The sequence below is a fragment of the Ptychodera flava genome, unplaced genomic scaffold (genome assembly GCF_041260155.1).
Source record: "Ptychodera flava strain L36383 unplaced genomic scaffold, AS_Pfla_20210202 Scaffold_33__1_contigs__length_2856901_pilon, whole genome shotgun sequence".
NCBI classification, from domain to species: Eukaryota; Metazoa; Hemichordata; class Enteropneusta; family Ptychoderidae; genus Ptychodera; species Ptychodera flava.
Genome location: NW_027248355.1, coordinates 2387308 through 2413103, shown reverse-complemented (window position 1 = coordinate 2413103; position 25796 = coordinate 2387308). Strand labels below are relative to the sequence as shown.

General features: G+C 37.9%; 2 protein-coding genes across 2 annotated transcripts; both read right to left on the bottom strand.

Moving 5' to 3' along the window:
- Positions 1–480: 480 nt before the first annotated feature.
- Positions 481–861, bottom strand: LOC139127547 (5-hydroxytryptamine receptor 1D-like). Its single transcript, XM_070693454.1, has one exon. It carries the CDS (start codon positions 859–861, stop codon positions 481–483), a length of 381 nt encoding a protein of 126 aa, XP_070549555.1.
- Positions 862–22066: 21205 nt separating this feature from the next.
- LOC139127546 (adenosine receptor A2b-like) lies at positions 22067–25395 on the bottom strand. The gene is made up of 3 exons (XM_070693453.1): positions 25019–25395; positions 23188–23396; positions 22067–22467 (listed from the first exon to the last, which is right to left on the bottom strand). Exons 1-3 carry the CDS (start codon positions 25393–25395, stop codon positions 22067–22069), a joined length of 987 nt encoding a protein of 328 aa, XP_070549554.1.
- Between the last annotated feature and the right edge of the window lie 401 nt (positions 25396–25796).

The window sequence follows — 25796 nt, the reverse complement described above, 5'->3', positions numbered from 1 at the left end:
AATAAATATAATATTATGTATTCAATTATGTACATATTCGATTGATTAACTGATTATTCTAACTATACATCATCTATTTCTTAATAGAACAGCGATAGCGTGACGAAAACAAAAATCTTTAAAATGTGACATGCTATCGATAAAAAGTGGCAAATGAAATTAGACTAAAGAAGGCAACAAATGATTGATTTCTTGAAAAAACGGTTACACATGATAACATTATGAAGTACTGTGTTTTGAATGTAAATTTAATCTGTGAAGAAGAACGTTGTGGAAAATAAATATATATAAGAGAGAGAGAGAGAGAGAGAGAGAGAGAGAGAGAGAGAGAGAGAGAGAGAGAGAGAGAGAGAGAGAGAGAGAGAGAATGGACCGTGCACTTTAAAAACTGAAAAGTAAGATTCTTTCCAATCCTTCCTCATTTTAGACGGAATACTTATTTAGAAAACGAATTCAGTTGGTGGCTAAGATGAATGCAGCTTACCTCAACGCGTATACAATAGAAATGTATCTGTCAACGGCCACAAGCAATAAATGGTAAGTCGATGCAATGCCGAGAAATATTGTGAAACTGAGAGCTAAGATGCACTGGTAGAGATATCTGAACACGCTGAATTTTGATGCGATGTAAAGAGGAATGGTGACAACACCGACGAGTAGGTCAGTCACCGCCATACTGCAGACGATTATATTGGCTATTGTGTGCAGTTTTCTGTCCATGTAGACAACTGCAATCATGCCAGCGTTCAGGACGACACAGAACGCCGCAACAGTCAGGTAAATCGTCAGAATTGGTGCCGGCATAGTGTATGTGGAAACATCACCACTTGACGAGTTGGTGGTGCTTCCGTTACTGTCCATCTTTGGCAGCTTTGTGTTACAGCATGGTAGATGTCACTATTGTACATTGATTCTCTACTTATAAAAGTGTCTCATCTTGAGGCAATGCTCATAACGCCAAGTTTTCATCACTGCGCAAACCCGTCTTTTTTATGTATGAAATTGTAAAGGCACTGTCATGTTTTTCAACCTCGTGAAGAATAGGAGTGTCTATATTAATCTGTTTGCCATTTTTTAGGTTCAGAAACTGGAAAAAAATATAAGCATAATAAATGATGCTTTAGATGCACGTAGTCACTGATTTGCGCAAGGACCAAAGCCTTTTTCATACAGCCTGGGCTTGGGCGATGAAGTAATGTTACAACATCCGTTCGACGAAAAATACTGTGTCTTTCAAGACCCCCAATAAACAATCAAACAGGTGTTTAATCTTCACAATAGGAGGAATGAAAAATTATAATCATGGTTCGTGAGATCATTAACACCGTGTTCTGTCGTTGGGACTTTCTATCTTTGTGACATACAATACCGTAAATTAATAATAATGTGACAGAGTTTGCCAAGAGAATGTTTTGCAACCAGAGAACGGACATGGATGTTGCGGCGAAAATCACACAGAAAAGTGTCTCCAAGCGCTTCAAACGTTTTAGTCCAGGAAACCAAAGTAACGTGTAACAATACACAAACTCATTACAGATAAAGTGACGTGAAAAAAATCCATACCCGTGTGTATCACTGCTCACAGAACTGTTCCCCTCAATTTGACCACTTTAGCGATTTTTGGATTTCAAATCTTCCCAGACAATCTCCATCCTTTTTGCCATTGTTAAACTCAAAGATTCATCGTTTCAACGTGTTTTGTTGTTTTTCCCAGGATATAGGGCGCATCCCCATTCATAAACGTGTAAATAATATTCAAATTATGGGGAGCATGGATCTCACCTGTTACATTCAAGCCAAAATAATCAGTAGTACAAAAATGGCTATGTGACCAATTCAAACCAGAAAAACCTTATTTATAAACTCATCGAAACACAATTATTTGAATGTCGTAGCAAAGCAAAAATTTTCGAAGATAAAGACTTGTGGTAGTCACTGGTTAAATTAATGTTTGTGTGAACTCTAAAAATGTGTTTGTATTATGAATTCATTATTTTATCGACATTTAAAATGTCAACTAAAGTCACATCATAATTAAACTTATTAAATTAGAATTCACGGAAAAGTTAGGCCCAGAACAAGAAATACTATTTATAGAATGAGGATTTTTTGCATGTATTCATATCAACTGGTTGATGGAAAGCAGGTGACATTAGTTTTAATCAAAAACGGCGACAAAAGATGAAAGCGTAATCATAAGGAACATGGCAACAAAGAAGCAGCAATCCACAGCTTAGCTGTAAACAACTTGCGGCCTTCAATCCAAATTTTCGGAAACTTATAATAAGTGGAAACGGTTGCCATTGTTCGTACGTTTGTAAGAAACCAGGATGGTATCACGTGAGGTCGAGATTACACACTCTGATCAAGGCCAATACTTTATGGGCCGCGTTTTGCCTACTTGCAGTTGTGTAAAAATCATTACCTCCCCAAAAGCGGCATACGTGAAATTTAATTACCCTTCATAAACCCTTGCGAGAAAAATGGAAACATCCTCATAAAAACACCAGCCACCCTGTAATTTTTTGGCATTCAATGACTTTCTAAAAAAAATATTCCCTGTATTCTACATATCTCAAAACGTTCAAGAAGGCCACCCCCTCAATATGAAGTCGAAAACCTCCTTTCTGGACTTTTGAATAACATGTTTCGGATTTTCTAAAATATTCGCCTTCGTGTTAGCCTGTCGATATTTTACGCACAACGTTATCCATTATTTCAATTCTATTCTACACTCTAGCCTCGTTGTTTTCTGTTGACATTTATCAACAGCTTTTCCATCTGACGACCGTCATTTTTGTTATTTTCCCTTTTAGCTAAAGTCTACGAACGCTAGCGATGATCTGTGGCGCCATCATTGAGGTCAGTGATACTATTATCAAATATTTCTTTTTTATTATGGTAACCATTTGCTTACAATTTCAGAACCTGGCTGTTGTACGTGCGGCGGGCACTTATATACATTTTTTTCATAATACAGGCGAATATGAACAAAAGGCAGCCATTTAGTTCCAATATTGCATTTGCAGACGTCAGTCAGCCATCAGTGTAGCTGATCAAAATATTAAATGAGTAGAATGAACAACAAACATTTGGTTAATGGTTTATTAGAAAAGTCTTCCAATGTCTTAGCCGTATTTTTGCGAAATTATGAGTTTACCCCTGATATTTCTCACTCAAATACGTCAACCCTTATTCAGTGTTGAGTTGTGCCTCCTGGCATGAGGCATCTACATCACGTGTTTCGTTGCTTAGCAATGCTCCAAAGGCGGGAAATTAGTGGAAGATATTCAGCTGCTGTAGGTTAACGACCTGTCGGTAGGCACCGGCAAATCACCAGTTTACCTTCAAACCAATCAAAACGCCCATGCGTACTAGTTTATACGCCGAAGTTCTCTATTATTGAGCCTTGACGGAAGACCCGTTTCTGAAATTTCTGATCTTCAGGTAAGGTGCTGCAGGCTATTGACCTGTTGTAAAGGGTACGCAAATCACACAATCTTCTCAAATCATTCGAATCACGCAAGTATTGTAGTTTAGTTTATAGGTTTTCTGTTTTGGCCTCTCCGAAAGACCATACTATTTAAGTTTCTGATTGTGACGCCCAGTTACAGCCCCCATAAGAATAACAAAGTCTACTAAGCAAAATACCATTAAAACAAAACGAAGCAACATAAAAACATTGAATGCTAAAAACCTCAGACAACTTAGTTTGGAAAAACATCCATTAAATAGCATTATAGTGTTATATGGTACAATGTAAATCGAGACGCATAATATTTCGAAACTTTAGGTAAGAACAATTAAAAATATCCATGTCATGTTGACATACAAAACTGTTAGAAAGATTCATCGATCGTTGTAAAAAAGATGAAGAGTGATATGGTTTGAGTGTTGCTTTGAAACTGGGTGAATGAGATGATACTGAAAGATTGATACCACAAAGAATATCTGAACAGTAGTCAAAAGAATGTATACATTTAAAAAGAAAGATGGATCTAAAAACTTGGGACGTGGTTCTGGCTGAGCATCTGGAAAAAGGAGTTTAGAAATTTTTATTGTCATCAGAATAATCAATGGCAGTCTTCCAACACAGACATTTAATAATTTAAAACTTGATGTTGAACACGTTCGAGTTTATCAGTCAAATACTTTTGATATGGGACCATATTCGACTGGCACACTCCAAATGGGGCCTTACAATAGTGGTATACACAGTTCTTTAAGTTTTGATGTCTTGAAAATCTTGAGAGGTCCTCTTAAGAAAACCTAACAGTTGGAAAGCCTTGATAGCTATATGGTCAACATGAGTAGCATAATTAAGATTGTAGGTTAAGTATACTCCCAGATCTTTAACTGTATCAACTCTAGAAAGAGTGAAATCGTTAAGTGTATAGTCATGTAAAATAGGTGCTTTTTTCAAAGTAAATGAGATAACCATACATTTCTTGTAATTCAGATTATGTTTCAAGCTTTTACGCCAATTTTCGACAATATCAAGATCATTTTGTAAGTTACTATAATTTGATGTACGTGTGATACACTAATACAACTTGGAGTCATCAGCATACAGAGACATTGAATTGAAAGTTACCTTAGTACTGAGATCGTTTATATATAAAATAAATAAGAGAGGTCCTAGTTGAGATCCCTGAGGGACACCATATGTAACAATACTCCAGTTCGAAAAATGCCCATTTAGGGTCACATGTTGAACTCTTTTGTCTAAGTATAACTCAAACCACCTAAAACTGTTACCGCTCACACCATAGTAAGTTAATTTATGAAGCAAAGGAGGATGACTGACGCTATCGAAAGCTTTGCTGAAATCCAGATAGATTGAGTCTACCTGTCCACGTACATTTATAACATTTGCAATGTAATCAGTGTACGAAACTAGATTTGTTGTAGTACAACGCCCCCGTACAAATCCATGCTGATGACTACTAACAGAATTTTGGACATGATTACAGAAATATATACAGATTACTTCAAGTACAAAGTAATTATCTGTTACCTATGTTTAATGCGTCGTGCAATCTTCAGACAGAAGTGAAAGGATTCCTGGCTGTACACCCTCATTTCTATGTTTCGGACAAACCATTCTATTCGTAGGTGGTGGTAAATTTGATAAAATAATATTTGTTTTTGTGACGACATTTTGAAACCAACTCAGAGCGTTTGTTTAACAGCGAATCTGTCAACATTGATAATGTGCAGCTTTTCTGATATACAAAGACTACACCGCTTGTTTATGTTAGAGTAACTCTATGATTTATCAATTATTGACTACCAGACGTCAAAGACATGGTCCCTGTCTTCTAAGTTCCAAATAAACTTTGACATCTCTGTACTATTCCTGTATTTGCCCTTACGGAACGATTGCATATGGTTAGTGAAGCGCATGTTGAAGGTGTTATCAGTGAGGCAGCTGTAAACCTTCTCCGTATTGTCTCCCGTAGATACCTTGGCCTTGTAAACCAAGCCTCTTAACAGTTACCCCTCAAGGGGCCCGGCAATTACGATCAGGTGGTTGATCTTTACGATGGTCTGCGGTGATTATTCTCCTAAAGTGCGATTTGATTAAACTTGCCATATTCTTCATACAACTGTAATTCCCTTTAATCGTCTTCCTGCAGAAGATCTGGTGAAGTTTAGACCAATTTGAAAAGAGTTTGTCAATAAGCTGAAGAAATGTATTGCCGATATAAGTTTCAACGTTCTTGCTGACAGCAGGTTCGAACCAAGTAAGGAAACCTTCCTGTTATTGTTTCTCCACATGGATTGGTTGATCTTGACATAATTAATCTTTTAGGAAACTGATATTGGCAAGAAATTTCTTGAACTTGGAGAGAAACGCTTTCAAAAGGGGTCTATACTTCACAATATCTGAGATACAAACGCATTTCATCAATATCCAGTGTTGCGGGCATCTTTGAAAAATACAAAGGTCACTACAACACGGCGCTGAAGACAAGCGAACACACCGAATAGATAATAGGTCAGCACAGGTTACTGTTGAATGATGGAGGTTGTCATTTGTGAGAGAACCTGTGATTCATAACTTTTGACGATAATGCGATAATAAACACTATTATACACCTGCGTCTGTAACTTATGAAGTTTTGTCGTACGATAGGTATCGGTATCAGAGGACGCGGAGTCCAATAACTTTGACTCAGAGTAAAATAACTTCAGGTGTTATTGGACGTACTCTATTTGACCTTTCACTCCAATTCACCTTTACGTCAGCGCGGGAAACAAGATAATATTTTACATTTTTCACACACAAAAAAATACGTATAAACATTTAATAATTCACGTAGTGAATAATGGACAGTCCAAAACCTGTGACTTTGAGTGAAATTATTATGCCACTGAACTCCATGTGCACTGCGCTGGGTGGGTGGATGGGTTAGGGTTTCGTTCTGGGTTCTTAGCGGACTCGCTGAATGTATTTTCAGTCTGCTCGCGATCGGTCAGTGGAGCATCCTAAAAGCTTTCTTCTGGTAAAATCGGACTAAAAGGTAAATAATAATAAGGTTATTCACAAAATACAGGGATTTAGGCCCTCGTACATCCTTCGCGTCGGTATTGACCGAGATGCATAGCATCGAGGACAATAAGCTTACCTCAATTATATGGTGTATTCGCACATAAAGCCCGGTATTTTTTGAATAACCTTATAGTATGCTACGCGGGGAAATCACTAGGGTTTGACTTCATCAAGTACAGCTGTTTACCTTTTGACAGAATGGACAATGATTTCTCCTATTTTGATAAATGTGAGATGGTTCCTGTAGTACCGGTTTAACACCACCCTCTCTCAGGGACAAGCTTGTATTTTTTCACCATGGAAGGCACGGTATGAAAGAATATGACACAGTACTTCTTCAGATATGCCGATTTTTTCCATCAAACATGAAATCAACTTTTCTTAACAGTACAACAAACGACCGCTCATTTCTCGAGTCTCCCAAACAAAAATAACGAAAGCATGTAATTTACATGTTTGGCAGTTTTTGATAACATTTAAGATTTATTATTATCACTTTGGCATTTTAACAACTACTCTAAAATATAAGTGGTTTGAATACATTTGTACAAGTTTTAAAGTAACATCTTAAGGTAGTATGCACCTCGAAAGTGAAAGACTTAAACGTTTGCTCTAACTTTCCTCAAGAGATCTTTCAATCATTCTCTTTCAAAATCAAGAATAAAAATAGGGGGTCACGGTGCAAATTTTGGTAATGGAGAAACAAATAACCCAAGATTTACCAATATTAGAAATTCAAAATGGCCGCCATCTATGTGTTAACTCTATGGAGAAAAACAAAAATTTTCGAATATCGATAAACTAAGCCGGTGAAAAGTTTTCTTTCACCAAGAGCTTTAAAATGAACTCCCACATGTGGTATATCAGAAGAAAATTGTAAAAGTTTTAGAGTCCGAATGTCTGTCCCGAGGTGCGTTTCTACCTTGATTATACACTACCAAAGACACCAACTGTGAACTTGATGTAGGGAATATTTGCAAATGGCAGCTTAAAGCCTGTAGTGCAGGAGGAATATTTAAACTTTTGCTCAAATTTTCCTGAAGGATGCGTTGAACCATTCTCTTCAAACAAAAAAACCAGGGGTCAAATCTTGGAGAGATAAAAGTCATTATAAATTGACCGAGTTACACAAATAATTAGGAGTCAAATATTACCACGATAGCACTGAGTCAATAAGCTCGCGCAGTCACTGTTGCGGTTCATACTAGTTGATTTTTTGAAAAAGACAATTTAAAGATATTCCTCTTCGTCAAAGCGCATATGTAATACGCTTCATTCCATAGCCCAAACAATCTACTTGTGCTGCCAGGTTTTTTCCCATTTTTCTTAGTAATTTCATTACAACTGTATTGATTTCAAATCTTGATTAAAGTAAAAACTATTGAAGCTGGGAAATGGCGAGGATTGATGCAATCACAAGCATCATAGGATTGCAATGGCTTTGTTCTTATCGTACTGCAGAGACGCAAGCGTATAAATTAATTATTGTAATTAGATCTTACATTTATTGATCCATCATAAAGTTAAAAATCTTGTGTCAACTATCATATGTTTTGTGTCATAATTGGGGCTCCAGATGTATAAGGTGTAGCTGAAGCAATGTCGCATAGGTAAACACTTCCAACATTTTTATTACAAAGCTGCCGATGTAGAAACTTCAAATATAGCTATTGCAATAAATCTAATATCCTCATTAGATCTTACTTAAATACTGATCCTACTAGTAAATGCAGCAAAACCATCTATTTCGATAATTACCTTCTTGTGTTCTATGAAGCGTCAATATATAACCTACAGGTTAAGCCATATCTCAAAGGTAAGTATCTCCCGAAAATTCATGAGAAGGTTATTAATTGAATTTTCAGATAAATTCAGTGTAATAAATGTATCATTCTGAATAGATTTTACATGATATCGATTCCCCATGGATTAAAGATAATTTTTGTCCACTATCATATGTCAGTAATTTGTATCAAATCATGTCTTCTGCAATTGGTGCCACAATGAATGAGGTTCTGGCTCAGCTGTGTTTCATAGGTTAAAGGTATACTGTTACCTGTACCAACTTTGCCACAGTTACTAAAGAAAGAGAAAATCTAACAAATCAGATTTTAGGCGGCTGGCCGCTATTTAAAAACAGCGCCCTCACATGGGCTGTTTCATAGGTTAAAACTTCCAACATGTTTTTGAAAAAGCTCTTGACATTGAAACTTCAAATACATTTAGTGCAAAACATGCCAAAACATTTTACCCGACAAGATGTTACTTTGTACAATCCCATAAGAGATGGAAAATAATTTATGCCACAATTTGTCGTTCATTGGCCCCGTATAAAGGTATAAGGTAAGCCATATCTCCTAGCGTGAACTTATGCTTTCGCTAACGTCAGCCACGGCACGCCAAGAACCCGCCATTCAAACTGTGCTCTTAAAATCTCTGGTATGCCTATAGACATTGATTGGTACGTTGGCAAAAAGCTGGTAAGATTGATATATATGTATTTAGATTGTTGTATGCTGTATTCAGAGAATGAAAACTCAAGGAAAATGACTGTTTTTTTGTTCGGAATATTTTTACACTGAAACAAAGATTTGTGACAGCATCATCAACAGTGTATATTTTTGAAATCATTTGACCGTGCGCTGTTTGAAAAAGGCATAATCTCCGTGGCAGATTTCCTATCTTTGATATTACATTTCCATTGACTTTGTCGGCCTTCGCTTCTCCCTACTGAACATTCTCTAAAGCTAGGCATGCTTCACGACAGCGTATAACACAGCTAATCGGGGTTACGTCACATCTTTCAGTTTCATGATCAGGTTGCAATATTAGCCTCCCTACGTAGCTACCAGGCATGTGAGAGGCACGGAAATTGCTACCTCGTTGCTTTGATAAGAAAAGTTATTTTCGTCACAAATTTACGTAGCATGAGCGATTTTAATTGCAATATTTTTCAAAGGTCGGACTCTTAAAGTAATAAGCTACGATCTGCTCAAGCCACATGCGCACCTGCATTCGATGATGAGGTTATTACTACGCATGTTTTTTGACACTCACATCAATATTTTTTGTTTGGAAGCGACGTTGTATTAGAAATTTTATTATTCCTATATGAGTGTTTCATTACCGTATGAGTTTTCACACGTAACGAAATAGACTTGGTTCAAGTCTGTGATTTGTGAATGTTTGAGTAGAGTAAACGCAATGATTTGTGTTCTGTTTTAATGTGAAGCACGTGAGTAAGGTAAACGCGATGATTGGGGTAAATTTGAACGCTATACAGGGGAGTTTCTCCCGGAATCACCGGCACAAACAGATTAACAACTGCGTACACTAAAAGGTAACGCGTTCAATCACTAGGAAAACCTTGCTTGGGCTGCCAAATCCCAAATAGGTTTGTATGAAATAGGAGAGACATAAGGAAAACTACTGCAAATAATTTTATGTTTTAGAAATTCATCGAGTTAAACCAAGTTCAATAACCAAATCTTAAAACATTACGTTACAGGAAACTTAAAAATTCGCTGATTTACAGCAGTATTGTTAGTTTCGTAACTGTTTTTTGAAAAATTAAAATGATCTTACATTACGACAAATACAAATACAAAACGGCTATATCTCAGTAAATGTCATTAATGTTGTATAACTCTAAATTATGAAAACTTAATATTTTGGTGAAACTTTCTCTAAGAAATCTGAAATCATTTCCTTTTATAAATATATAAATAAAAAAAAATCACGGACATCTCGCAGAACTTTGTACAAAAAAATTAAATTGCCCGATGATTATGCAGTGAGATTGTGCGTTGGTTTCCTCTTGCAGCAAATAAGAAGAAGTCGGGACTTGATCGCCAGTCTTAATGGTCGGTTGCAACTTCCATATATTATTGGGTTCAAAGCAGAGTTGAAGAACGCCACCACCGTGCCCGCGAAGTAAGGCACGTTGTTAGCCGTGTCACCGTCTCCGACGAATTCTATGGCTAGGACCACATTGGACGGAATCATACACAGCAGATAGCAACCCATTATCGCAAACAGGACAATTGTCGCCCGTATGTTCTGCTTCAGCTTGGATTCTTGGGACGAATTCTGGGTCGTTTCCTGGGTCACAGCGGTTGCACGAATTTTGCGAATTTGTTGCCGCGCATATTTGAATATACAACCGTACAGTATGAACATGGTAGCAACTGAAAAATAGAAATAGATAAAGGTACTTACGCCACCTGACGACTAAAGACTATTTATCATATCCATATGCGAATTCTAAAATACAGAACAGTCGAGCAAACAGAATTACAAACCTGCAACAGAAGTGCTAACACTTATGGCAACTGCATAACTTTCCACAAGGAAGAGGCCGAACCTGCAGCTTCCAGACAATGGCGTCATTAATATGGCGGCTTCCGGTTTACGCCAGCCAATCATCGGCAGGATGCTCACAATCAAGGACCATAACCACAAAAAAGCAAGCAAGGAACAGGCACGCACGTTGGTCATAATGGTTTCATATCTGCAATTTGAACATCAATATTGACGCTGGGGGTAAGGCTAGTGTAATAGCTATATCCCAAACATATGGGTATGCATCATTTTGGTTTGTATCTTTTGATCATTCATTATAGCATCTCATTATTTCCTCTTGCAAAATTGCATCAATTACAAAAGATATAAATTTTGGTCTTAAAAAACCTGTTGAGTAATGAAAACAAGCAATCAATTAGTGCATGGACGAGTACAATGATAGATACATATTATACCAATGTCCATATCCACTCATCCTAGTAAAGTTTACCGTAAAATATCAGCCGTGATATATGAAGGTAAACATCGAGATATGCGCGATAAACATCATCGGTTTTGGAGTGTTCCCGAACTATATTTGCAGCAATTTGATGGTAAATTACGTAAACAAACAAAGTACCTGCTTATCTCCGCCTGCGGAGATCGGTGCCGCCGACGTAAAAATTGAAGGACTTTGAGGAACAATGATATTTCGGGTTGCTAATTTCGGAACTAACATGTCGAGTCTTCTCATGGTTTTTCTGTTAAATTTCTTGTATTTTTTCAGATAAGCTCGATCAAACATCCGCCGTTCGCACGGCACGGTATACCTCCGCACAAGTAGCAAGCGCGTGGCGTCACAGCGATGTCACGAGCGCGACACCTGTTGATGTGGCAACTCTCTGTATAACAAACAAACTGGAGGTCACTCTCTGTATCGTACGACGACAGAGCGCGATCGAAATCAGGATAGATTTAAAGGAGAGGACAATTTTTGATATGTTGCAATTGTAATAGCGTATTGCCCTAAAAAGTTCCTGTACAACGACTTTTGAATCCCGGTGTCTGTCTTTTAAGGGTTCATTGAGATATTGGGACTTGCAGTGATGTCGCTCGTGATGTTGACTTCTTGGTAAGGTCCTTGTAAGGACGCTTATAGTTTATAAATGAAACCTGTTCGCACAAATATTTCGACGTTTATGTGCAAGGCGAAATAAAGTAAAGCCTCAAAATTTAAGGCCTTTTTAAGCATAAGTAAAATTTAGGGGACTGGTATATGATAAATCGGTCATTACACTATATCGCCTGTTCCTTGCGTAGTACCAGCATTCGTGTCATTTTTTACTGCCTCAGACATGTGGAAGACAAATCACAGTTTATTTAAACTTTATATAGTAATAGACAGAAGATCGAAGAAAACATGTTAGATAATACCGACGAGGCCCAAGCTACAATGCTGCAAGCGAAGAATCCGGCGACTACATGTCCGAGATATTCGAGAGAAATGACAAGATCACTGATTTCATTAGAAACAACAAACCGGTCAATGCAAATGGTTCATCAGTGAATACCGCCAACGCTACTAAAAACACGTTGAAGTAAACGGTCGCATTACCGAAGTTCCAATTGAAAACATTTTCTGGAAACGTACTCGAATGGGTGAGTTTTTACGACACTTTCAAATCACCCGTCCATAACGATAGCAGCCTCGAGAACATTCACATACTTACGCAGCAATTTAACCAACGAAGCTGCCCGTGCCATTAGTGGTCTCGTCACCCTGACAAACTCAAACCGTGATTGTGCTTTAGAACTACTCATCGAACGCCATGGACAGAATCATTTGATCATTGATACGCACATGACGACACTGTGGCAGATACCTCAACCTACTAGTGACATCTAACAGTCTGAGAATGTTTTACTACACCTTGGAAGGTTGTATTCGCGGTTTACAATCACTTGGTAAAGAAGAGAACGCTTACGGAGAACTTCTCATTCCGATGATACGGAGAACTTCTCATTCCGATGATTCGAGACAAACTGCCTAACTACAAACTGCCTAGCTTGAAGAAAACATACAATCTTTAAAATATGACACACTATCGATAAAAGGTGGAAATCGAAACGACGAGGGCACGGTTACACATGCTAAAGTTATGAAGCACTATGTTTTGAATGCAAATTTAATCTGTAAAAGTAGAAAGTTGTGGCAAATAATATTTTTTTTCCTCTGGCGTGTATTTTTTTTTCAAATTGTGAACTTTTGAGCAAAAAGCATATATTCCAGGGACTGAGAGAATTTTTCAGGTGCTTCCTTTTGTATTTTCCTTATATGGACATTTCAGTCTGAAATAAAGAATAAATAAATAAAAAATAATAAATATATCGAAGTTGAAGAGAGAAATTGGACTTTGCACGCTAAAAACTGAAAAATAGGATTCTTGTCAATCCTTCCTCATTTTAAACGGAATACTTATTTAGAAAACGAATTCAGTTGGTGGCTAAGATGAATGCAGCTTACCTCAACGCGTATACAACAGAAATGTATCTGTCAACAGCTATAAGCAATAAATGGCAAGACGATGCCATGCCGAGAAATATTGTGAAACTGAGAGCTAATATGCACTGGTAGAGATGTCTGAACACGCTGAATTTCGAGGCGATGTAAAGAGGAATGTTGGCAACACCGACGAGGAGGTCAGTCACCGCCATGCTGCAGATGAGTATATTGGCGATGGTGTGCAGTTTTCTGTCCATATAGACAACTGCAATCATGCCAGCGTTCAAGGTGACACAGAGCGCTGCAACAGTCAGGTACATCGTCAGAATCGGTGCCGACATAGTGTGCGTGGAAACCTCATCACCTGACGAGTTTTTGGTGCTTCCGTTACTGTCCATCTTTCGTAGCTTTGAGACAACCAGCGTGGTAAATGTCACTATTGTACACTGATCCTGTACTTATGAAAGTGTCTCAAGTTGAGGTGATGCTCATAACCCCAAGTTTTCATAACTGCGCAAACCCGCCTATTCTAATTATGAAATTGTAAAGGCACTGTCACGTTTTTCCACCTCGTGCTGCTAGGACTTGGAGTGTCTCTTGTTTTCTGTTTGTCGATTGTGTTATATTTCTGAGTATCTCTAGGGTAAAGAACAATGGCAAAATGATTCAAGTAATAGTTAGTAATGTGAAAGCAACTCAACACATCGTTCATATGTTGGTAGTTTGCGTTTAATGTATAGTAGTATAGAATAACTTTTGACACTTCCTTATTATGTAATTATGAGTGTATGCCATTCCACTTTCTATATCTAATTGATTGATTGGTTTATCACCGTTTCCTAATAGCGTTCTTCATGACATGCCTTCGACATGAGATGTATCCTATCCTGTATTTTGGAAGGGAAAATTCGTATTGATGTTCAGTTTGGTTTTTTGTGCTCGTGTAATGCGACATATTTGTGATATGCATATTTTGTTCTCTGTTACTATGCCCGCTTATGATGTTACTTCTCGTATTTATTTTGTAATTTTATGTGTAATTTTAGTGTACATTTTAGTTCTGAGACATGGCACAGTGTTGATACGTTAACTATCCCTTTGAGTATATGTTGGCCTTTACAAAGGCCGTTTGGTATTGTGGTCCTTGTTTGACCCATGCTGTGTCCATTTATGTGCGTTGTTCACAACGTTTACTGTAGCTGGAATGTTGTGTAGTTTCTTGTCGATTCATGGTACGAGCTAGGATCTTGTCTTGCTGTTTTTCACTCGCCACAGTCCCATGTGGTCTATTCCGCTCCGCATCTATGCGCCCCATAGACGTGTGCAGATAGTACGTCATCTTCTCAGGCACATGTGCACACGTCCATGGCAGAGCGGAACAGACCACAGGCGACTGTGCACTCACCTATGTTCAAGACGTCTTCCATCACCAGTGCAGGATTTTCTGTTCGTCTCTGCGTAGTCTTATGTTTTATTCGTTTTTGGAGACAGTGGAGTTACCGTTGGTGTCTCTTAACATAAAATACTAACCGTTACGTTTTTGTTACCTTGTTTGTATTGAGCGTACCCTTGGTGTTGAATCTTGTTTCCACCTTCATGTTGATTGGTTAGGTTTCTTTCTGGTCGCATTTTATTGGCTGCTAACTTTGCACTGAAATTGGCTGTGACCTGTGTATTGTGATCAGTGTATTTTTTGTGATTTCAGAATCTTTTGTTTAAGATTAGCGTTGTTGACTTTTGATCTGCTGATATTGATGTTGGTATTTTCTATAAATCGAGCTGTGTATTGCCTAATCGGTACATGATTGTTAGGACAGCTAGTGTTACGATTGCATGTCTATATGACGATGGATACCTAAAAAGGTATTATCCTGTATGTAAGCCTTCGACTTAAACCTGGAGAGCAGGAATAAGTAAGAGTCACAGTTAGTAATGAGTCAATAAATACTTACCAAAACTCCACATATCGTTGATATATTGATGGTTTTACGTTCAATGTATAGTACTATAAAGGAGAGAGAGAGAGAGAGAGAGAGAGAGAGAGAGAGAGAGAGAGAGAGAGAGAGAGAGAGAGAGAGAGAGAGAGAGAGAGAGAGAGAGAGAGAGAGATTGAAATCGGGACTTGAGCACTACTTATAGTTTATCGAACATTCTTACGAATATACACCTCTTGTAGAGTCTTGAGGCATTGATTAAAAACCTGTCTGTCTATCTGCCTTTCCGTCAGTCTTTCTCATGTTATGTGCATTCGCGATGTTTTTACACACACACACACACACACACCACACACACACACACACACACACACACACATATATGGATATATACATACATACATACATACATACATACATACATACATACATACATACATACATATATATATATATATATATATATATATATATATATATATATATATATATATATATATATATATATATATATATTACTTGAAGTACAAAGAAGTAATATCTGTTACATAACTTCATGGAACGTGCAATCTTCAGACAGGAATGAGAGGATTTCCGGTTCAACACTTTCATTTATATGTTAGGGACGTACCATCCTATTCTAGATGGTAGTAAATTTGATAAATAATATTTGTTTTGCTAAAGACATTTTGAAACCAACTCAGAACGTTTGTTTAAGAGCGAATCTGTCAACATTGATAATGTGCAGCTTTAAAGATTGCATCGCTTGCTTATGTTTGAGTACCTCGATGCTTTGTCAATTATCGACTACCAGACGTCAAAGACATAGTCCTTGTCTTTTAAGTGCCAAATAAACTTTGACAACTCTGTAGTATTCCTGTATTTGCCATTACAGTACGATTGCATATGGTTAGAAAGCGCGTCTTGATGGTTTTATCGGTGAGGCCGTTGTAAACCTTCTCCGTAATGTCCCCGTTGATACCTTGTACTTGTGAACCATGTCTTTGACTTAATAGTTACCCTTCAAGGGGCATGAAGACTTGTCCCTGCATTTACGATCAGGTGGTTGATCTTTACGCTGGTCTCCGGCAATTATTCTCGTATTATGCCACTTGACTATACTAGCCATATTCTTCATACAGCTGTAACTAACTTTAATTGTGTTCTTATTGAAGATCTGGTGAAGTTTAGACCCCTTTGGAAAGTGTTTGCCAATACGTTGAAGATACTTCTTATGATAACAGAGCCAAAGCTCTTGCTGACAGGGGGTTGACCCACGTGATGTAATGTTTCCTGTTATTGTTTCTCCTCGCTGATTGGTTGGTCTTGACAAATTTAATCTCTTCGGAAACTAGTATCGCAAGAAATTTCTTCAAATTGACAAACGCTTCCCACAGGGGTCTAAACTTCGCAATATCTGAGATGTAAACGCTTTTCAACAATATCCAGTGATGTGGGCATCTTTGAAAAAAACCAAAGGTCACTACAATACGGCGTTGAAGACAAGCGAATTCATCGAACAGATAATAGGTCAGCACAGGTTACCGTTGAATGATGGAGGTTCTCATTTGTGAGAGAACCTGTGTTTCATTACTTTTGACGATGATGCGATAATACCTTTATTATATCATACCAGTAGATTGATTGCGCAAATACAGCGATCTGATTGGTCGAGACGCGAGAAGAACCATGGTATATTGCCGATACACCGCGGCTGGCATACGCCCGGGTTCTCAGCTTGAGGAAAACTCCATTTTTGACGTTCCAAGCCAGAATTTCAAGATACTGTTCTGATATGATAGCAAAAAGTCACACCCAGCGACGGTACATGTACACCACCAGATTTTGACCAGTTCACTTCATTTGCACTCGCTATATATCGCTCGTGCACATATGTTGTGAACAGGTCAAAATCTCGTGGTATACCGTCGCTAGGTGTGCTTTATTGCTTAATTACACCTGTGTCTGTAACCTGTGAAGTTTTGTCGTACAGTAGGTCCTGGTACCAGAGGACGCGGATTCCAATAATTTTGACGCAGGGTACAATAACTTTACGTGTTATTGGTTTCATCACACATCACCTTCACACCAACGCAGGAAAACAAGATAATATTTTATATTTTTCACAAAAATATACATCTAAACATTCAGTAATTCATGCAGTGATTATTGGCCAGTCAAAAACATGTGCATTTGAGTGAAATTATGCCGCTGAACTCCACGTGCGCTGTGTCCTTAGCGGTCGCGCTGAACGCGTTTCCCTTCTGCTCACGATCGGTCAGTGCAGTGCATGAGAAGCATCCTAAAAGCCTTCTTTTCAGGTAAAATCGGACTAACAGATATTATATAATAATAAGGTTATTCACAAAATACAGCGATTTATGCCCTCGTACATCGTACGTGTGGGTACTGACCGAGAAACATAGCGTCCAGGACAATAAGCTTTCCTCCGTTGTATGATTAACTCGCACGTAAACCCCGGTATTTTTTGAATAACCTTATAGCATGCTACGCGGGGAAATCACTAGGGTTTGACGTCACAAAGTACAGCTGTTTATCTCTTTACAGAATGGACAATGATTTCTCTTATTTCGATAAATGTGAGATGGTTTACTTGGCGAAACTGAAGAAAGCTTTGCCCATGGCATCCTGTAGTACCGGTATAATTTCACCCTCTCTCGGGGACAAGCTTGTATTTATTCACCTTGTAAGGCACGGTATGAAAGAATATGACCCAGTACTTTTTCAGATATGCCGATTTCTTTTCATAAAAAAGGAAATCAACTCTTCTAAACAGTACAACCAACGACCATTCATTTGTCGAGTCTCCCAATCAAAAATAACGAAAGTATTTAATTTGCATGTTTTGCAGCTTTTGACTAACATTGAATATTTATTATTATCCCATGGCCACTTTTCACAACTACTCTAGAAATATAAAAGGTTTGAATAAATTTGTACAAGTTTTAATAAGTCAATAAGTTCGTGCAGCCATGTTATCTGTATCTCAACAAAGTGACTGTTTACGGTTCATAGTAGTTTACTTTTCGAAAAAGACAATTTTAAGATGTTCTTTATCGTCTTCGTCAAAGGTGCTGAAGGTCAAAGCGATCATGTAATATGCTTTATCACATGCACAAGCCAAGTTTGTCGTCTCCGAACAAAAAATACGGGATTTATTCTCTGGTCGTTCTACGTCACGACAACCCGCGTCTATGTCATCAATTTTGGTGCGTCGGACCTTTTTTTTGTCGATCTTCGGTGTGCTCGTAAATATGTAAACAAACAACGTGGCGGCCGATGTTTCTCCAACGATCAAAAGTCATGTAATGAAATCGATATTTTCACAGACTACGACATTAATAATCCGAACAATGTAAACACAAGAGTGTACCGCCTGGATATTCCGAAGGTATTACGTGAATAATTTGCGGAAACAACGAACTCGAAGGTGGTCGCGTATACCGTGGGTTCCGTACGCATTGCAAACAGGGTCAGGCAGTATTCGCGCCGTCGAGATTCAGTCAATATTTGTTCCCAAAAAATAGCGTATCTTCGTCTGTGATAAATTTCTAGGACTATGCTATCTTTGAAATAGAGTATGACTTTGCGGAAGGTAGCCTACGTGTAGATCGAGAGCTGTCATTTGCTCCACACACTAACGAACGTGAGCGCTAACTCACACGACGGACGACTGGAAATGATTGACAACTTGTGCACGGCTTACTGTTATTATTCCTAAAGTAGTTCAAAAGTTTAAACGCGGAATCGTCATAGAAAACTTATTTTATTTTGCAAAAAATAACGAATTCTTGGCTTGTGCATGTGATAAGTATATTATTCCCTAATATTCTTCTTCGTTCAGCTCGGAAAATACTCGTGACGTAATGACCATGTCACCACTCGTCTTCGACTCGTGGTGACATGGTCATTACGTCACGAGTATTTTCCGAGCTGAACGAAGAAAAATATTAGGGAATAATATCTAATTATCCCAAAGCCTAAACGATCTACTAGTATTATCAGTTTTTTTTCAGTTTTCTCAGTAACTTTAGAATACCTTTATTGCTTTCAAATCTTGATGAAGGTAAAAACTATTGAAGTTGGGCAATGGCGAGGGATGATGCAATCACAAGCATCATGGGATTGCAATGACTTCCTTCTTATCGTACTTCAGTGACGCAACCGTATAAATGAGTTATTGTAATTAGATCTTACATTTATTGATCCATCATGAAGTTAAAATAACTTGTGTCAAGTATAATGTGTTTTGTGTCACAAGTGTGGCCCCAAATGTATAAGGTGTAGGCTTAGCCATTTCGCATAAGTAAACACTTCCAAAATTTTTATTACAAAGCTGCCGATGTAGAAACTTCAAATATAGTTATTGCAGTAAATCTAATATCCTCATAAGTTCTTACTTTGATACTGATCCTAAATGAAGGAAAATCATCTATTTCGATAATTACATTCTTGTGTTATATGAAGCGTCAATATATAACCTACAGGTTAAGCCATATCTCAAAGGTAAGTATCTCCCGAAAATACATTAAAAGGTTATTAATTGAATTTTCAGATAAATTCAGTGTAATAAATGTATCATTCTGAATAGATTTTACATGATATCGATTCCCAATGGATTAAAGATAATTTGTGTCCACTATCATATGTCGATAATTTGTATCAAATCTCATATGTCTTCTGCAGTTGGTGCCACAATCAATGAGGTTCTGGCTCAGCTGTGTGTCATACGTTAACACTTCCAACATTTTTATGAAAGCTCTTGACATTGAAACTTCAAATACATTAAGTGCAATATGTTAAAACATTTTATCCCCTGTAAATGCCCTAAATTTTACCCGGGCAGCTCCCACTTGCAGGTGATGAGCAACTTCTTTTACCCAAGAAGATGTTACTTTGATACAATTCCATATAAGATTGAAAATAATTTCTGTCATAATTTTTGGCTAATTGGCCCCATATAATGGTATAAGCAAAGCCATATCTCCCAGACCTTATGTTTTGGCTAACGTCAGCCACGGCACGCTAAGAACCTGCTATTCAAACTCTGCTCTTTAAATCTCTGGTATGCCCGTAGACTTTGATTATACTGTTGACAAAAAGTTAGTTAGATATAGGCCTAAATACATGTATTCGGATAGTTGTGTGCTGTATTCAGAGAATGAAAGCTCAAGGAGAATGACCCTTTTTTCCAGAATATTTTGTACACTGAAACAAAGATTCGTGACAGGATATATTTTTGAAATCATTTCACCCTTTTGTGCTGTTTGAAAAAGGCATAGTCCTCTTTGCAGATTTCTATTTTTGATATTATATTCGCAATTGACTTTGTCGGGCTTCCCCTTCCCCACTGAACACTCTCTTAAGCTAGCTAGGCATGCTTGGCAAAGCGTGTAACATAGCCAATCGAGGTTACATCACATCTTTCAGTTTCATGGTAAGGTTTGCAATATTAGCCTCCCTACGTAGCCACTAGGCATGTGGGAAGAACGGAAATTGCTACCTCGTTGTTTTGAAAAGAAAAGTTATTTTCGTCACAGATTTACGTAGCATGAGCGATTTTAATTGCAATATTTTTCAAAGGTCGGAAGTAATAAGCTACGATCTGCTCAAGCCACGTGCGCACCTGCATTGGATGACGAGGTTATTACTACGCATGTTTTTGGACACCCACGTCAATATTTTTCGTTTGGAAGCGACGTTGTTATAGAAATTTTAGTATTGCTACATAAGTGTTTCATCCCGGTATGTTTCCTCACATGTAACGATATAGATTTCGTTCAAGTCTGTTATTTGTGAATGTTTGAGTATGGTAAACGCGATGATTTGTGTTCTGTTTTAATGTGAAACGAGAGAGTGGGGTGAACGCGATGAATAGGGTCAACGCTATACAGGGGAGTTTCTCCCGGAATCACCGGCAGAAACAGATTAACAACTGCGTACACTAAAAGGTAACGCGTTCAATTGCTAGGAAAACGTGTCCTTGGCTGCCAGATTCCAAGTAGGTTTATATGAAATAGGAGAGACGCAAGAAAAACTACAGCATATGATTTTAGTTTTTAAATATTCACCGAGTTGAACAAAGTCTAATTACCAAATATTAAAACATAACATTACAGCAAACTTAAAAACTCTGCCGATTAACAGCAGTATTTTTAGTTTCACAACTGTTTTATGACATATTAAAATGATCTTACATTACGACAAAATGAAATACAAAACAGCTATATCTCAGTAAATGTCATTGATGTTGTATCCCTCTAAATTAAATTGTCCAAATTGTACTGACATTTGCAATTCAAAATGGCTACAAATCCCTGCGCTTAAATCTATGGGGAAAATCAAATTTTTATTTCTAAAAAAGTAGGCTGGCTAAAACTTTATTTATGCAGCGTGCGTTTGAATGAGCGCCAACATGAGGCAGACAAAAATAGTATAAATGTTTGAGAGTTAAAATGTCTGCCTCTTAGACGAATTCTACCTTTTTGTTTCTTTTTCATTAATATAAACAACACGATTGGAACTAATTTGGGATAATTGGATGGTGAAGTTATGTCTGTTTAATCCACAAATGTAACCTTATGTGCTTTTCTTTTCAAGTTGTACACTTATTTTTATGAGTAATTTGTAATATAACAACATTCAGCTATATGGCACCTAGCATTTTTTTTATAAATTTGAAAAATATGAAGATCCGATTATCCCAAATTAGTTCCAATCATGTTAACATGTAATTAATACGTTTCGTCCATTCCTGAAAACATCCGATGATTATGTAGTGAGATTGAGCGTTGGTTTCTTCTTGCAGCGAATACGAAGAAGTCGGGACTTGATCGCCAATCTTAATGGTCGGTTGCAACTTCCATATATTAATGGGTTCAAAGCAGAGTTGAAGAACGCCATCACCGTACCCGCGAAGTAAGGCACGTTGTTAGCCGTGTCACCGTCTCCGACGAATTCTATGGCTAGGATCACATTGGACGGAATCATACACAGCAGATAGCAACCCATTATTACAAACAGGACAACACAAGTCCGTATGTTTTGCTTTAGCTTGGATTCTTTAAACGAGTTCTTGGACGTTTCTTGGGTCACAGCGGTTGCAAGAATTTTACGAGTTTGTTCCCGCGCATACTTGAATATACAACCGTAGAGTATGAACATGGTAGCAACTGGAAAATGGAAACAGATGAAGGTGCTTACGTTATATGGAGCCCCAGCACTTTTATTTGCGATTGCTCATTGCCGTGGTCGTCTATCTAATCGTACATATTGCTTTCAAACAGCCGTACATTTTCCGATATTACACTTGTTGCTACAGATAAGGCGTTACAGGACGTGGCACTTCAACAGCGTTAGTGGCACTTCAACAGCGTAAGTCCGCATTTCTTAGTTTTTTTTTTTTGTTTGTTTGTTTGGTTGGTTTTTGTTTTGTATTGCTTTGGTTTTGACTCGTGCATGACAGCAGATTTAACAAGATTAAATTGAATTTTCCGCTCACTTTTGATAAATTTTTTTTTGGATAACCCAAAACTTTGATTCATGTCAAAGTATTTGTATGAAAAAGCAGTGTCATGGCATATGCTAATGCATGTAAATCTGTAGTCCTAACGTGATCAACTACGTCACCGAATGTCTGTCATATTAGTTGCTGGCTGGATTGAATGTCTCATATCTCATTTGCTTTCCGACGTAAAAGGAAACATATAATAGCACATTTTATCAAGTATGAATTTTCTGCTAAGCTAACTATTGCCACTCAACGGTGTCATCTACAAAAGTTGGTGTTAGACTCACATTTTGCACATGCTCACCTGACGACTTAACATCATTTACCATATCCATATGCGATTTCTAAAACACCGAACAGACGAACAAACAGAATCACTTACCTGCAACAGAAGTGTTAACACTTATGGCGATTGCATAACTTTCCACGAAGAAGAGGCCGAACCTGCAGCTTCCAGTCAATGGCGTCATCAATATGGCGGCTTCCGGTTTACGCCAGCCAATCGTCGGCAGGATGCTCACAATCAAGGACCATAACCACAAAAAAGCTAGCAAGGAACAGGCACGCACATTGGTCATCATGGTCCCATATCTGCAAATTGAACATTAATATTGACGCTGGGGTAAGACTAGTGTAATAGCTATAAGCCAAACATATGAGTATGCATCATTTTGGTTAGTACCTTTTAATCATAGAGTATAGCATCTCATTATTTCCTCTTGCAAGATTGCAGTCAACTACAAAAGATATAAATTTGGGTCTCGAACAACTGTCAAATAATCGAAACAAGCAATCATAAAACAGTGCATGAACGAGTACACTGATAAATACATAATATACCAATGCCCATATCGCCTCATCCTAGTGACGATTACCGTAAAATATCAGCCACGATATATCACGGTAAACATCGAGATATGCACGATACACGTCATCGGTTTTTGAGTGTTCAGGAACTATATTTGCACTTTGATGGTAAATCACGTAAACAAACAAAATGGCTGCAGATCTACGCCTGCGGAGATCAGTGTCGACGACGTGAAAAATTGAAGTGCTTTGAGGAACATGGATATTTCGGGTTTCTAAATTCGGAAATAATATGTCGAGTCATGGAATGTTTTCTCATGGTTTTTCTGTTAAAGTTCTAGTATTTTTTAGACAAGGTCGAGCAAATATTCTGCCGTTCGCACGGCACGGTATACCTCCGGACAAGTAGCGAGCACGTGGCTCGACAGCGATGCCACACGAGCGACACCTGTTGATGTGAAAACTCTCAGAGTGAACAAACGATATGGTGGCTCCTCTCTGTGTCGTACGACGACAGAGCGCGATCGAAATCAGGATAGATTTAAAGCGGGGGACAGTTTTTGATAGGGTACAATTGTAATAGCGTATTGCCCCTTAAAAAGATGCCCCTGTACAACGATTTTTGAATCCCAGTGTCTTTCTTCGTAGGGTTCATTGAGATATTTAGGACTGGCAGTGATGTCGCTCGTGATGTTGACTTCTTGGCAAGGTCGTGGTAAGCTTATAGTTTATAAATGAAACCTGTTCACACAAATATTTCGACATTTATGCACAAGGCGTAATAAAATAAAGCCTCAAACTTAAAGGCTTTTCTTCAGTATTTGTAAAATTTTTGGGATGGGTATATGATAAATCTGTTATTACCCAATATCACCTGTTCCTGTGTCGTATCAGCATGAGTGTCATTTGTGATGCGTCAGACACGAGACGAAGTCGAGTGTCTGACGGATCACAAATGACACGAATGTTGATACGACACAGGAACAGGCGATATTGAGTAATTATGTACAAATTTATTGATTAACTGATAATTCTTATTATAAATCATCTATATCTAAATAGAATAGTGATAGCGTGCCGAGAATACAATCTTTAAAAGGTGACATACTCATACTATCGATAAAAGGTGGAAAACGAAAATACGCTAAAGAAGGTAACAAATAATGATTATCTAGAAAATACGGTTACACATGCCAACATTATAACGTACTATGTTTTGAATGCATATTTAATCTTTAAAAGAAGAAAGTTGTGGCAAATAAATATATATCGGAGTTGAAGAGAGAAAACTTGACCGTGCACACTAAAAACTGAAAAGAAGGATTCTTTTCAATCCTTCGTCATTTTAGACGAAATACTTATTTAGAAAACGAATTCAGTTGGTGGCTAAGATAAATGCAGCTTACCTCAACGCGTATACAATAGAAAGGTATCTGTCAACAGCTATAAGCAATAAATGGTAAGTCGATGCCATGCTGAGAAATATTGTGAAACTGAGAGCTAAGATGCACTGGTAGAGGTATCTGAACACGCTGAATTTCGAGGCGATGTAAAGAGGAATGTTGGCAACACCGACGAGGAGGTCCGTCACCGCCATACTGCAGACGAGCATATTGGGTATGGTGTGCAGTTTTTTGTCCATGTAGACAACTGCAATCATGCCAGCGTTCAGGGTAACACAGAGCGCTGCAACAGTCAGGTACATCGTCAGAATTGGTGCCGGCACAATGGAAATGGAAAACCCATCACCTGACGAGTTGTTGGTGCTACTGTTACTGTCCATCTTTCGTAGCTTTGAGAAAGACAGTGTGACAGATGTCACTCTACTTATAAAAGTGTCTCAACTTGAGGCAATGCTCATAACCCCAAGTTTTCATCACTGCGCAAACCCGCCTTTTCTAATTATGAATTTGTAAAGGCACAGTCACGTTTTTCACCTCGTGCTGCTAAGAGTTGGAGTGTCTGTTGTTTTCTGTTTGTCCATTGTTTTATATTTCTGAGTATCTCCAGGATACAGTACAATGGCAAAACTGTTCAAGTAAAAGTTAGTAAAGTGAAAGCAACTCAACACAGTGTTCATATATTGGTAGTTTGCGTTTAATGTATAGTAGTGTGTATTTTTTGTTACACTGTCTTGTATATAGAACCGATTTGGCACGGCGAGACACAGCTGTAATCTTTGTG

Bases quoted from the DNA above. Each gene is read 5' to 3' on its own strand.
- LOC139127547 (XM_070693454.1), bottom strand. From the start codon at position 861: ATGGACAGTAACGGAAGCACCACCAACTCGTCAAGTGGTGATGTTTCC.
- LOC139127546 (XM_070693453.1), bottom strand. From the start codon at position 25,395: ATGGACAGTAACAGTAGCACCAACAACTCGTCAGGTGATGGGTTTTCC. The intron at 23,397-25,018 runs GTAAGCTGCATT...TTCAATTTGCAG, and splicing joins TCTATTGTATACGCGTTGAG to ATATGGGACCATGATGACCA. The intron at 22,468-23,187 runs GTAAGTGATTCT...TCCATTTTCCAG, and splicing joins TGTTAACACTTCTGTTGCAG to TTGCTACCATGTTCATACTC.